We start from the raw sequence: 14,790 nt of genomic DNA, 5'->3' as shown, positions 1-14,790 counted from the left end.
GCAAATTGGCATTCACTTAAGAGTGATAGCTGAGGACAGTCTGGCATTGAGCTGTATTAAGCTCTGCCCCTGACAGGAAAGGGACAATCTGTCCCTTGAGTACTGCCGTGCCCTGATGTACCTCTCCAGGTCTTGGGGAGCTGTGTGTCCGCCGAAAGCTAAGTGACAGTGACTTAAGGCCACTACCGTTGCTGTTAGTCTAAAAGGAGAGAGGCAGCAGTCCCTGAAAGTAACAAGGATATGGGTGAGGTGTTTTCATTATACCCTGTATGTTGTCTGTGCCAGACTGTAGTGTAGTGATATTTGTTGCAAGTTATTATTATTTACATCTGTTGTTGCTGGTTTGTGCTTCCATTTTGTTAAATAAACTTATTTGTGTTATTTTCGGATATTTGCCTGGGTGATGTTGAACCTTGGATAGGTACCGGGTAGGCCAGCTGTGCGGCCCAGAAGGTTACGTTAAACCCGGTATCCTCACAGTATACAAAAGGCTTTACATTTTATTACAGTGTCTGCCATATTTGCCAACTCTCCGGGAATGTCCGGGCGACTCCTGGATTCCGGGTAGATCTCCCGGACTCCCGGGAGAGTATGGCAGCCTCCCGCATCTGCCTACTTCCTAGTGAAGTGGGCAGAAATAGATCCAAAATTCTGCAATTCTCAGGGAATCACAACTTTTGGCTCCACCTCTGGTGTAAAATGACGCGTTTGCGTTGTGGGGGTGGGGCCAAAAGAGTTATGTTTGCTTAGCCCTGCCCCCACACACTCACATCCCCAGGCAACTCCTGGACGCTGACTTTGGGAAGTTGGCAGGTATGGTGTCTGCTACAAACAGCAGTTGAATGGCCCATTAGAAGCACCCCCAGTGCTCTATTTGTCTGCAAAAACTTCAATCTGCACCAATTCACTCCATCACTAAAAAGTAAGTCCACTCTTGACTGCATGCTATGTGTAAACAAAACCACAGCTCTCATAGAAATGTATATATACAAGATATATATATATATATATATATATATACATACATACATACATACAAGTTAACCCGTGCATGATACTCATGCATTCTAGTCAAATCAAGCTGCTTAAGGTGTTAAAAAGGTTCTTGTCATGCATTTGGGGCTAGTGAAAGAGGAAAAGAGCGTTACTTCGAGACGTAAGCGCCCTTTTTTAACGTGGTTTTGTCCACATGTCACCACCTCATCATTCTTCTCCATCACCCTATCCTTCATCTTCATCGCCACATCCTTAATCTCCATCGTCTTACTGTTCTAGAAACCTCTCGATACACAATGTTTCTGCTAAACACCTTATCGCTGTGCTCAATCAGTCGTCCTTGAAGGGCAGTATTCATAACCTGCACTTTCACATCACTGCTTCTCCGTACTCGTGAAAATGCGACATACAATAGTCAAGACAGGCTCTGGTAAATAAATACCCACACGGTCAAGTGTTTTATCCTGTGACTTTTTAATGGTCATAGCAAATGCCGCCTTCAAAGGGAACTGCCGCCGTCTTAGCTTAAATGGCAGTCCTGTTTCGGATGGACATAAGTCAATCCGAGGTATCATCACCTTCTCTCCTTCAGCAGAGCCTGTCAAAACTTCTGCTTGTATCACATTCGTTTTCAGTGCTGTCACTACTAATCGAGTGCCATTGCACAGTCCTCTCTTAACATTCAGATTTCTCAATAGCATAATAATGCTTCCAACTTTCAATCTTAATCTGTGCCTTGGCATTCCCGAAGGAGTCAAGAGTTTGAGCCATCAACTCGTAAATTTAGCCTTTACTACCCCTCCCACGGGGGGAAAGGGGGATGATGGAAGTTAACTGACTTCACTATTATAATTTTTTTGTCAAATAATGTCAGTATACCAAATTTCAGGTCAATTGGATGAGCCCTTTCTGAGAAAATAGTTTTTTCCACACACACACACACTAACACGCGCCGCTAGGCTTATATATATATATATATATATATATATATATACACAAGTTAACCCGTGCATGATACTCATGCATTCTAGTCAAATCAAGCTACTTAAGGTGTTAAAAAGGTTCTTGTCATGCATTTCTCCATCACCTCATCCTTCATCTTCATCGCCACATCCTTCATCAAGCTACTTAAGGTGTTAAAAACTCCCCACTGTTACCCCCGGCAACCACCAACCACTCCCAACTGTCACTTCTCCTTCAAGAAATATATAGGTCAGTGTATAACTCTGCCCAGCAGGTGGCGCTGCAGCTTGGGTTTTTTTTCCCACACACACCACTAAGCATTTATATAGTAGATATATATATATATATATATATATATATACACACACACATATATATATATATACACACAAGATATAACATAAACCTGGTATTTTTTATTTCCCACACAACATAAAAAGACAAATAATAGGAGGTTAGTGTCCATTTAAATCAAAATTAATTCCTGATGCTAAAGAAAAAGAGAGAAACACAGTGAAAGGACTAGGACCCAGGAAGACCACAACACCCATGTAGACCTTTAACCGTGCTATTTTGCTTTAGTCCCATGATTGAACTGACTAAATGCTGTCTGCACATTTTTCAAACACTGAAGCACTCCCGTATCAGCCACGTGACATCACATAACCACATCACCTATGCAAGTCTAAATTAGAGGGATGCTCAAGTAGAAGTAACAAGTTCACATGAAATTACAGATATTACTACTAACAGTAGTAATCATAATGCTCTTGTCTCCTTTTATTTATGGTTAAAAAATGGAAATTATCATTAAATATTATGGCACTTTGTAGAAATAATGCTTTGTAAGCACTAATATAGTACTGTTGTGGTACTGGCCTCTATTTAAGAAAAAAAATGCTTATTTTAAAATAATAGGCATGAAAGACTAAATACACATTTAAAACATGCAAGATGAGCGAAGCCACTAATGCAATACAGACTACACTAGAATAAACCACAGACTGGACTTGGTTTTGCACCTCTGCCCCTAGATAATCCACCCAGTGCACAGACTCATGACCTGCATAGGACAAGTGCACCTAAGCATGTAGAAATATGGGAAACTCTCCCTGTACAAAAGTGTAATCTCTGAACACTTTAGAGCCACTCCATTAATTAAAATAAACTTTTCAATATTTTCCTAAAATACTGCTTAGTTAAGCCCAATTTATGCATGAGAGTGAGGAGACATCAGGTAAGTCGTAATTACAGAGGACACTTTGTGTATTTGAAGGTTTGTGATGTATTGGACAAAGTACCCCTAGAAAACTGTTTCTCTACCAAATTGGAAGGTGCAAAATTTCTTTCATCAAAACTGTGACAAAACGAGTTTGATAATTCCTTAACTAGCCTGTCCCTCATTTCTCACAAAATGTGGATTATAGCATTTACTTTTTATAGCCCATGCTTTTGTTCCCCAGCTTAACAAAAAAGAACTGCAGTGTCTTATTACATGTGGATAAGTGGACATTGCAGTCATGCCTAGATAAGAGACTTCTTCATTCCATGTTAACCATTGTATAAATGTGTTTGATGTTTAATTCAGTGATGCTGTTATACATTGTTCTCAAATTGAAGCCAGGTGGGTTATGGGTAAGGATCAGGTGGAGTCCAGGATACAGGTGAGGAAACTGGAACTGCATTCATTCTCCCCCTCTATTCCCTACAGGAAGCAAGAAACAGCTGGGGACCCTGTGACATCACAAAGTAGTGTAAGAGGTTAATGTTATGAAGGGCTGACTGCTATTCTATCTTTGGAGTTGGGGGAGGCCAATTAGTATCTATTGTTCTCCATAGAACTAGTTTAGACATTTTGCCTGCAACCCAGCAGGGGGCTTCTGTGGAAGGACAGCTCATCGCCACTCCCCCCTCCTACCCCCTGATCCAGCACCCACCAATGTTTAAAAAGAGAGAGAGAGAGTCAGGGGTTTGCTCAGGGAGGGGAAAACACTGTGGAAATTTGACCCTAGATAAAAGGAGCCACTCCTGGGGGGAGGTGGTGGAGGTATTAGTCATTCTGTGGATTGATTCCTGGAAGGTGCAAGGTCTGGTATTGAGCTGCCATTCTCTACCAGAGACTAAATATGCAGCGGAGGGAGAGATCCATGGGCTTTGGATTCTGCAATTCAGGGCAGTCAGGTGACTGTAACTCCTTAAGCTAGTTGTGTAGGTGACAGATGATGTGGTAAACCTGCCTGGTATTTATTTACTGGTTGTATAAAATATTCTAGTGGATTGTTTTTATTACAATAAGTGTAATTCAAGTCTTTTGAAGAGTATAAATATCTCTATATCCCCCAACACAGCAAGTAACACCCCTAAACATGCACCTTCTCTACCCTTTTATCTAATTTAAAGAAGTTTGTTCCACAATATGAAATGTAAAATTGTACTGCTCTGCAAAATTAGGCATACCAGTATGCTGATATTGTAATCTGCAAAAAAAGTCCTCACTCCGCCCAAATCCTCACATTAGCCAGTCTTTAAACCTCTTTTCCTCCATAAAAATTGCCATCTTTCCCCACAAACTCGTCGGCTTTAGCGGAAATGTTGGTGCACATGTGCAAATATAGACAGACTTGAGTTTCATAAATTAAGCCCTCTGTATGACTCCTAAAAAATGTTATTTAATTGTCTTGAGGGTTCATTTTATAAAAATGGAATATGCCTTACCCAAACATAAATAACTAGCTCTAGAAATCTCTCTGTCTCTCTCTCTCTCTCTCTCTCTCTCTCTCTCTCTCTCTATATATATATATATATATATATTTATATTATAGATATATGAGAGAATCTATCTATCTATCTATCTATATCTATATCTATAGACACATATCACATATTCTAGCAAGGTGGTCATGATGGTTGGGCAAATCATTGCTCGATGAACAGGAGAAAAATAATCATTAGGCACTCACTGGACTAATAACATTAATTTGAAACACTACCTTTAAAATAAGTATTAAAGGTGTTTTCTATCTTTTGGTCTCTTCAGAGCAGGATATACCTAATTCAGAGCTGTTAAAGCAAACTAGCCACTGATTGTAGGAAAAGTTAGCTTTGGTAGATGCCATGTGTATATGTAAGTGCCAGGAGCCTGCTAGGTGAGGAGGATCCCCATAAGCATATTCTTACAGGAAAAGGAGGTTGGATAAATTAAATATTAATGTAAAAAAAAAACTTTAAAAGCAGCGAAATTAGTAGTGGCTTACAAACATGCCCATAGGCCAACCTGAAGCAACAAGTTGTTTCTATCATTGGTTGGTACCTAATTCTAATGGGAGGAGAGAGAGAGAGAGAGAGAGAAAGAGAGAGAGGGAGAGGGTTTGCATACATATTAAACAATGGATCTATATCAGAAAGCTGTTATTCACACCTGTCGATCCCACACCCAGTCAGAAATGAACCTGTGAATATATACTATACAGTCAGGTTCGGTGGAACATGCTAAGCGCATTAGGAATACACCGTGCTTAACCAGGCACCCCGCCAGCCTCTTTGCGCTAAAAATATGGTTTTTTTGGTGCGGGAGTCATAACCCCTTATATTCCAAGTCAGCAGGAATTGGAAGATGCACTGGGGCATGGGGGAGAGGCAAATGGACAGTGAAGCCCCAAGTGGCACTAATGCGCATGTGCCAACTTCAACAAGGGGGTGCTGACTCTTTATACAATCATCATATTTATCAATTTGCTGTCAAAATAATACATATATGAACAAATATTTACCCAAAAACATATGTATAATGTATATAAAAGACATTTATGAAAATTGTTGCACAGGTAACTAAAATTTGCTTTAATTGCTAACTATTCATCATCATCATCATTTATTTATATAGCGCCAATGATTTCTCAGCTCTGTACATAGAACTCGCCACATCAGTCCATGCCCCTTTGTAGCTTACAGTCTAAATTCCCTAACATACACACACACTGACAGAGAGAGAGACTAGGGTCAATTTTTGATAGAAGCCAATTAATCTACCAGTATGTTTTTGGAGTGTGGGAGGAAACCGGAGTACCCAGAGGACACCTACGCAAACACGGGGAGAACATACAAACGCCAACAATTCTAAAACGATGACATTTAGAAACTGATTGCTTACTATGGGTAACTGTGTATGTTTTAGGATCATGTAACTGTACATAAAACATTTTTTTTCTGCTGTTATACACACAATTTCCCATGTTTCAATATATCAAACAAGCTATTATCCTGCTTGTTGGTACCATGATTACTTAAAAGGTCATTATGAGCAAGGAGCAAGCTTAAGGTATACCTGGTATGCAGATTAAAGATGTTCACTGACTCCCGTGTTTTGTTTTTGATTTTGGCTTTGGATCTGGATTAACTTCGTGTTTTGGTTTTGACAAAATCGCGCTCGTGTGTTTTGGATATTGGGTTCTTTTTTCTAAAAATCCAAAATCACATAATTTGTCTCTCTTTTTATCCCTACATTATTACTAACCTCAATAACATTAATTTCCAATAATTTCCAGTCAATTTTTGTCAAGTGACAAGAACATTGCTACTCCTGTTTCTGGGTGAGCAATGGCAGTGAGCAAAGTCACTGGAGACTGGAGAGTGACAAGAACACTGCTACCCCTGTTTTTGTGTGAGCAATGGCACTGGATCTCCGGGGGAGGGAGGTACTTATGGAATCCAAAACCTGCGAGATCCGACAATGCAACAATGACGTTTTGCCTCGATTCAGAACAGAGGACGCGTGAAAGTAACAACCCGGCTCCAGAGCCTACTTGGATCCCCTAATTTCGGGTGGGCTCGGTTTTCAGAAAACCGAGCCTGGGCATCTCTAATGCAGATATTGCATAATCTGCTCAAAATTTTGGCATCTATTTAATAGTTTGCTTATGACACTTTATGGTGCACATTTTTTTCATCATATACACCATTTTCATTGTATCTGCTTGTTTAAGCTAGTCAGACTAAATATTTCTGCTCTAAAATATTCAATATTGCAATTGTTGTGTTATATATTGATTATGTGACATTTCCCTTACAGTAATTTGAATATTAGTTCAGGGCATGCTTTAATAGGGTGTAAGAAAATAGCGCACCCCACCCCTTTCTGTGTTAAATTCATTACAACTTTTGAAATAAATGGGAAAAGTCCAATGGTGTACATATAAACAGACAAGGGGATGTTGATGATGTTGAAATAACAATCGCTAAACGTTTAAAGTCAAGCTACTTGCTTGACCCCAAACAGCATAGATTTATTGAAGAAACATCATGTCAAACAAGTCAAATTGATTTTTGTCTGTGCTAGTCCAGGATATTGCTTGTCTGGGACTCAGTAATGCATTTGACATACTGGGAGCAGATGTATCAGCAGCAAAGGTTAGCAATAGCTTCCAGTTTAGTTTAGTGAATACTGTATGTTCATGTAAAATGACTGGTGGTGGTGGACTGTTGTAGTCAATTGGTTATGCTTAAAAGAGAAAGAGGCTACAGTTTATATGGTCAAGATTATGTTCTCCACGGTCTACAATGGAAAGTTTGACTTTTTCAATTGGCAGGAATAGGCGAGGCATATTTGTCTATGACCTTTAGTGAAGGATGAATTATTTTATTATTATTATTTTTATTTTTAAAAAGCAGCACTAACATATTTACAATATGCAACATATGAGAAGTATAATAAATAGCTGCTACCCTTTGCAGATGCTTAAGGGGTGTTTATAGAGTATTTGCTGTAAATATATGGCTGAGGAGGCTTAGGAGCATATTTACTAAACTGCAGGTTTTTGAAAAAGTGGAGCTGTTGCCTATAGCAACCAATCAGATTCTAGTTATCACTTATTTAGTACATTCTACACACTGGCAGCTAGAATCTGATTGGTTACTATAGGCAACATCTCTACTTTTTCAATCCCGCAGTTTAGTAAATATGATCCTTAGAATTGATCAATGACCATTTATGTATGATTTGTTTCACAAAATCTTTCATCATTAAAATATACTTTCTTAGAAATCAGACAACTGAGGTACCCAAATGAACATTATCAGTTAATATGGGGACCTCAAATTATAAAACAGTTCTAAGTGGGTGGGTTTTAACTTGTATTTGCATTTCAATTTGAATTTTAGTGGGCTTGTTTTCTTCAATTTAAGATAATTTAACAATTTAAAATAAAATATCATCTGTACCATAAATAACAATTATGGTTTTTTTAATGTGACTTTACTGGTAAATTGTAAATACGTACTTTACAAATCAGGATGCACATACCTGTAATGTTGTTCAATATTTTCTTTGGTGATGTCACTTAATATGTCATTGATAATAGGGAGGTCGCTCGAAGAAGCAAGGTCATTTAAAAATATACAGTTACTGGAAGGATTCCTTTTTATAAAATAGCCTATTAAAATCCCCAAAATAAATGTAAACATAAACGTGCAAAATGTTTTCACAATGATACAAAAGTGTTTGGAGGTCTTTGGTTTTGATTCTGCACAATGAGAGAAGTATTCTGGCTCCTCCTCTAATCGTTGAAAACGCCCCTTGGGTGAAGTAGACAGTTGACTGGAGGCAATTGTGTGTGATGGATTTGTTGAACTGTTCTCATGGTGGTGAGTGAAACTATCAGATTGAAAGTGACCTGTTCCGAGTTCCTCCAGCTCTGTCTCCATGTCCCATTCTAGTTCCAATGCAGATGTGTGAATATCATCACTCTCCATATATTGCAGGTCTGAAACAGTCCTCATGTCAATTCCTAGTTTCTGATATGACAATTCCTTTCCTGTAAAATTAAGACAGTGACATTTGTGGGTTAAATTACTGTATTCTAGGATATGTTTCTATAAAACAAAGAGAATTATATGCCATTAAATGTAAAATTATCCTGTGCTGACAAGATTTAAAAAAAAACAAAAATATTATATTTCACTGTGATCAATAAGCTTTGTAATAGTAGGTTCCCTTTGTACTGCCAACTTGATCTGAAATTGAAAATGCACCAACATAATGATTCATCTGCAAGGGAATTTTACTTTTTAAAAAAATGGTAGTTTCACCGGATTTCTGTGAATATAATGGTATACAATGGTCCATGCCCTGACCAAATTATGCATCCTCTCTGTGAAGGGGAGGACATCTTCTCTGCCCTTCTTGTTCTCCTCCTCCTCTGCCTCTCCCCTGCAATGATGTCATTGGGGGCGGGGTACAATGCGCATGCACAGGCTTCATTGTGTTCTGGGCAGGTGTGATGATGTCATCACATCTGGACGAATAACAGCATGTCTATGTGTGTGATGATGTTATTGCACACACACACACTGCTGCACAAGGGGTTGTGATGTGCATACATATGTAATGTTCATGTATATGGAGGACAGCAGTGTATGGCAACATTGGGCTAAGGGGATGAAGGGCTGCAAAGAGGTATATGCTGCATATGTGGAGTAATATAAGAGTATATGGTTCATATGTGAACATTGTAAGTTTATATGGAGATTTCTAATCTCCAAATAGTGATATAGACACTGTGTTGTGAGATAATATATAGCGTTTGTGATGATAGATACAGGAGCAGAGTACACAGTTTGCATACTGTGTAATGATGTTGTGGTGGTGCTATGCGATAATATGGTGTTAGCACATAACATTATATATCATTTATATATAACATAGTATAAACTTTACATATTGTGAAATGATGAGAGTTATGGTTGTATTGTAAAAAATAGGATTCGTAGTTGGTACTGTGTGTTATAGTTAGTATTGTTTAGTTACTATACATTTTGTGGCACCCTGTAAATAAAGGCTAATAATAATAATAATAATAATAATAATAATATTGTGATAAGAGTTGTGGTGGTGTTGTTGTGAAATATAAGGTTAAATACTGGCAGCAGTAATATTGTATTGAGCAAGATATTTATGGGAACAGCGATATTGTATTGAGTGTAAGCATATAAGGCATCGTGTGTTAGAATGTTAAACTAGGATATTGCTGTAATATTTATGAATGCTAAGCTAATACTGTTAACATGTGGATGTCAATGGGATCTGGGATGCATACACATACAAAATTAATGTAATTATAAAAATATAATAAAAAGAGAGAGAATTTAAAAAAAGGAAACTTGATGATGTATTGTACCATCTGTGCTATCTTTCCTGATATAAGCATATTTGTCCCTATGCATCATATATGTGTTATGTTTAGCTCAATATATATGGGCAACTACTCGCACTGTATGAATGCATGGCAGAATCTTTATATAAATGGCTGGAAGAACATGCAATGTGTGTAGAATTTTAAGTCCCATGAGTTATTTTACAGCAGAAGAGGAAAGACATTTTGAGCAAACTGGAAATTATGTTTGTGAGTAGTTAATTAAGGAGATTAATTATTAAATGGCCATAAATGTATTTGCATCTCAATTAGCCCGTCATGGGCAGCACCTGGAAAATATATCTACTTATGATTTCCTAATTTTTGATGGTGTGGTTTTCAGTTGGTGTAGTGCTATTGTCATTAGCCGGTCATGGATATCAGAACATCCTTTTACACTTTCCCTCTCCTCAATCAATTTCTCCTATGCCTTCAAACCTGCAATAATTATTCCCATTCTCAAGAAATTCTCTTTTAAATCATTCATGCCCTTTGACTACTGACCCATGTTTCTACTTCCATTTATCTTTAAAACTACTAGAGTGCCTTGTTTGTAACATTCACATCTTTAATTCCTCAATAGAACCACTTCAATCTGACTTTATTCTGAACAAATTACACACAAACTGCATTCACAAAAGTATCTAATAAACTCCTCAAGAGATGAATCTTCCCTTCTACGTCTCCTGGATATCTTGTCTGCATTTGACTATGTGGACTGCCCTCTACTACTTCAAATGCTCCATTCCCTTGGAATTTGCAATACTGTTCTCGCCAGGTTTTTATCATACATTGTCCAGCTATAACATTATTATAGCCTATACCAAAATTATGGTTTATGAAGGTTCACTAGATCCTGATATATAATGTCCCCATTGTAATGTATAGTGAATACATCACTTGCCTTGGAATTAAATACCCCCCTTCTGCTCAATTTGTTTGAGTATTTTATATTTTGCTTTTTGTAAAACATTTTATAGACAGGCAATAAAAGTTATATTTCATTGCCTTCATTTTTGTTAGCTATATGTGGACTCATTAACAAATCCTTCGTATCATGTCTCGATCAACACCCAGAGGATGTGAATAGTAGTTCTTTTCTCTCTTTCAAGCTGTATATTCTAATATACTACTATGAGAGCACCCAAGTATATTAACTCCAGAAATCAAGGAAATGTTTTAATATTTAGTTAAGGGTTTATTAGAGACCAATATGTATCTTGTACAATGGGTTGTTCTCTTTTTTTCTAAAGACTTATTAAGTGCTTATTATGGTACATGCAAGTAAAACACATTAAAATGCTCATTCACAAATTAATAAGTGACTCTTGTTTCATGAATTAAATTAGAAAACATTTGTTTTAAAACCATAAGCATCTTAAAAATATTTATTTTGACAGTTGTCCAGTTACTCAAAATACATCACAATGATTGTTGGTGTCTTTTAAAATTGCACAAATAGATATTTTTATCATAATGCCCAATCCCAATCAATCTTAAGCATTTGAACTACTCACTCATCACTGTCACATTCAATGATAAAATCTTTCATTTTTAGAGAATAGTGAAAAATCAACCATGAAGGTTTTCAATATTCTTGGAAAGCCACAAATCAGTTCCAAGTGTGTTGGTACACTGTACCTTATGTTGATAATCACAGTAGGTTAGACCTTAAGACAGCCAAATGCTTTTCAAAAGATTGACTGGAGTGACCTGCATAATTTCCAATCACTAGATGCTAGAGCAGCTTTATTCTAGTTAAATCAAAATATTTCCAATGTAGAAAGTGAATTATTCATTATGTAATTAAATAGCTTAACATTGTGCATTTTGTGAGCATAGTTGAAACCAGCAATGTTTTTTCCAAGCCGTAAAAGGACCTCCCACATCATTACTTATATTATCATCATTATCATCATCATTTATATAGCGCCACTAATTCCGCAGCGCTGTACAGAGAACTCATTCACATCAGTCCCTGCCCCATTGGGGCTTACAGTCTAAATTCCCTAATATAGACACACACACACACACACACACACACACACACACACACAGAGAGACACACGGAGACAGAGACTAGGGTCAATTTTTGATAGCAGCCAATTAACCTACTAGTATATTTTTGGAGTGTTGGAGAACATACAAACTTATATGCCTATGGAGCAAATGGGTGTATTTTTGAATAAAGTAAAATATATATACAACTATAAAATATATTCAACTTATACTGATTAATAGTTTAAAAGCAACAAAAACCACCATATTAAAATTGCATAATAAAAAAATGTCGTGCAATACAATTGTGTACATTAGAATGAATAAAATTAATGAAAACAGCTGTTCCTTTTCTTGCAAATCATCAACAAGAAAAGGTCTCATCTGAAAAATGTAAAAATAAAAACATAAAGGAAAGTGCGTAGTGTAGTAAGTCATAGAAAGTGGGAGTCCTTAAAATATATAAAGTCAGCATACTTCAAAATAATAATTTTGGAGAGTATCTGGATGTCTGTACTGAATTCCAATTTGCAGCAATCCCAGTATCGGAGTACTCAGCAAACCATTGTCTGTATGTAGTGTGGTTATAGAGTGTGTGACCGTTGTCTTCTGTAAGTGCCGATCACCGACCCACAGACACAGTTAGTATCGCAAATTGCAAGGAATCAGGATTCAAACTCAAATTTAAAATTTTTAAAAATAGAAATAATTAAAAAAGTAGCAGCACCCTACCTCCTTATCTCCTGGACTGGTATATTAGTTACAATAACGAGGGAAAATTTTCTGCTCATTTCAAGTTTGTAAGAATAGCAGAGATTTGAAGTGGACAAATCATTGTGCAGAAAATGTTACAGAATTTGGAATATAATTATTTTAAAATGTCACTTTCAACAACAAATTGCCTGTTGCCCAGATCCCCAGTATCCCCTCCCCACACACACTAAATTCACAACAGTTATGTGTATCTAGGACCCACTCAGTTAGTGTCTGCATTAATTAACAATACCACTTTTTTTAGTCTAAGGTTAATATTGAGGATAAAAGAAAATGTAAAAATAAGTTATTGCAGCTGTGAAGCACTGGATGAGTAACAGTAACACTATCTGTAGTTGGATGTGACGGAATATTAGTATTATTTTGTACAGTTTTATTTATTTACAAAGTATCATTAATTTGGAAGGATGGTCAAGACGATGGTCAAATTTAGAGCTTACATTATGTCTCATTCGTTTGCATCTCTTTATTGTTTAAAATATACATTTATATTTATGTAAATTGTACTTTTCAATTATATTATTATTGCGGAAAATCATTTTATTTTGTTGCTTTGTTCTGAAAGCCAGCATTTGGAACTCACCTATATAAATAATGTGTATATAATTATTGTTATATGACTATTCTTGATTATAAGTTTTACTATTTAGAAACTCATATTTTTTGTCATATTTACTTTTTGTACTGTGACAAAACTTTACTTATATTTGGGAACCATATGGGGCATATTCAATTGTTTTTTTCCGCGCCGTTAATACGGTAATAGATAGCTGGATTTCAGCTCGCGGCTCAGGGAGCTGCGAGCTGAAATCCAGCGACAAAATTATCGTATTAACGTTTTTTTCCTTGCATGATTACCATTATTACGGTAATCATGCACGGACCGCGAGATTTGAACCGAGAATTGAATATGCCCCATATTGTCCTTGGTTGCATGTTAGCCATATAAATGAGGCAAACTTTTCTGCGCATTTCCAGTTTCTACAAATGTCAGAGCTTAGAAGCTGGCAAATCATTTTACAGAAATAATGACAGAATTTGGAATGAAATAATTTTTAAATGCAACTTTCAACAAGTTTCTTAAAATTGATGTTTTCTTGAAAAACCTCTCTCGAAATCACATGACTTCCCACATAGCCAACAGTGTATCCATCATGACGGAAATACTGTCCCTATTATCTAGCCAAGATTGCTGACAGACTGATTCCCTTCATAGTTCACAATAGATCTCGGAGGAAGTGCTGACTCCTTAGTGCTCTATTATAGAGCTATGAAAAGCATATGTGAAGATACGTGGTTCCCAAACCACTCACACACGGTATTAGAGGAAAAATAGAAGGATGATTTATTCTGCAGAACAGGATTAAACACAGCACAGCCCCCTTAATGATAGCAGCTTCAACAAGTGAGGAAATCAGTCCCAAAAAATCCAGTGAGATATGTACAGCACGGCCTCCCTAACAAGTGAGGAACTTAGTCCAAATAAATCCAGTGGGATATGTTCCACAGCAAATCTCTGGCAGAGCATCACCTCTTCGCCAAAATCAGTTACACTGTGAAGGGGGGAGCAGCGGTGCGCACACATGCGTATGTACATAGTACAACTGCGCATGCGCAAGCACAGTATCTATGGTGCACAGCTACATAGCAGAACCCCACTGTGTGTGCCAACTCTAGGCGGCACGTACACAGTGGGGAGAACCACCAGGGGTGTTAACATCTTGGACACACACAACATCCACGTTTGGGTGGTGAATCCCCACACACACGTTGCTGCTGGGGAGGCTGGGAGTTTCCGGGTCTGGATTATAAAATAAAGACCCAGGATTCCCCCTCACCCTCTCTCTGCCTGCCCCTGGACAAAGAGAACTGT

At 37.3% G+C, this 14,790-nt stretch overlaps 1 protein-coding gene across 1 annotated transcript in view; it reads right to left on the bottom strand.

The window, feature by feature from the left end:
• Nucleotides 1-14,790, bottom strand: part of NAALADL2 (N-acetylated alpha-linked acidic dipeptidase like 2) — a 608,694-nt gene that overhangs the window by 411,727 nt on the left and 182,177 nt on the right. The window contains exon 2 of the mRNA XM_075202155.1: nucleotides 8,258-8,768. Within this exon, the coding sequence (XP_075058256.1) occupies nucleotides 8,258-8,768 (511 nt within the window). The remainder of the gene's footprint in view (nucleotides 1-8,257; nucleotides 8,769-14,790) is intronic.

This window comes from Mixophyes fleayi, chromosome 3, assembly GCF_038048845.1.
Source record: "Mixophyes fleayi isolate aMixFle1 chromosome 3, aMixFle1.hap1, whole genome shotgun sequence".
Lineage (NCBI taxonomy): Eukaryota > Metazoa > Chordata > Amphibia > Anura > Limnodynastidae > Mixophyes > Mixophyes fleayi.
The sequence above is the reverse complement of the archived record's forward strand: the minus strand, read 5'-3'. Positions and strand labels throughout refer to the sequence as shown.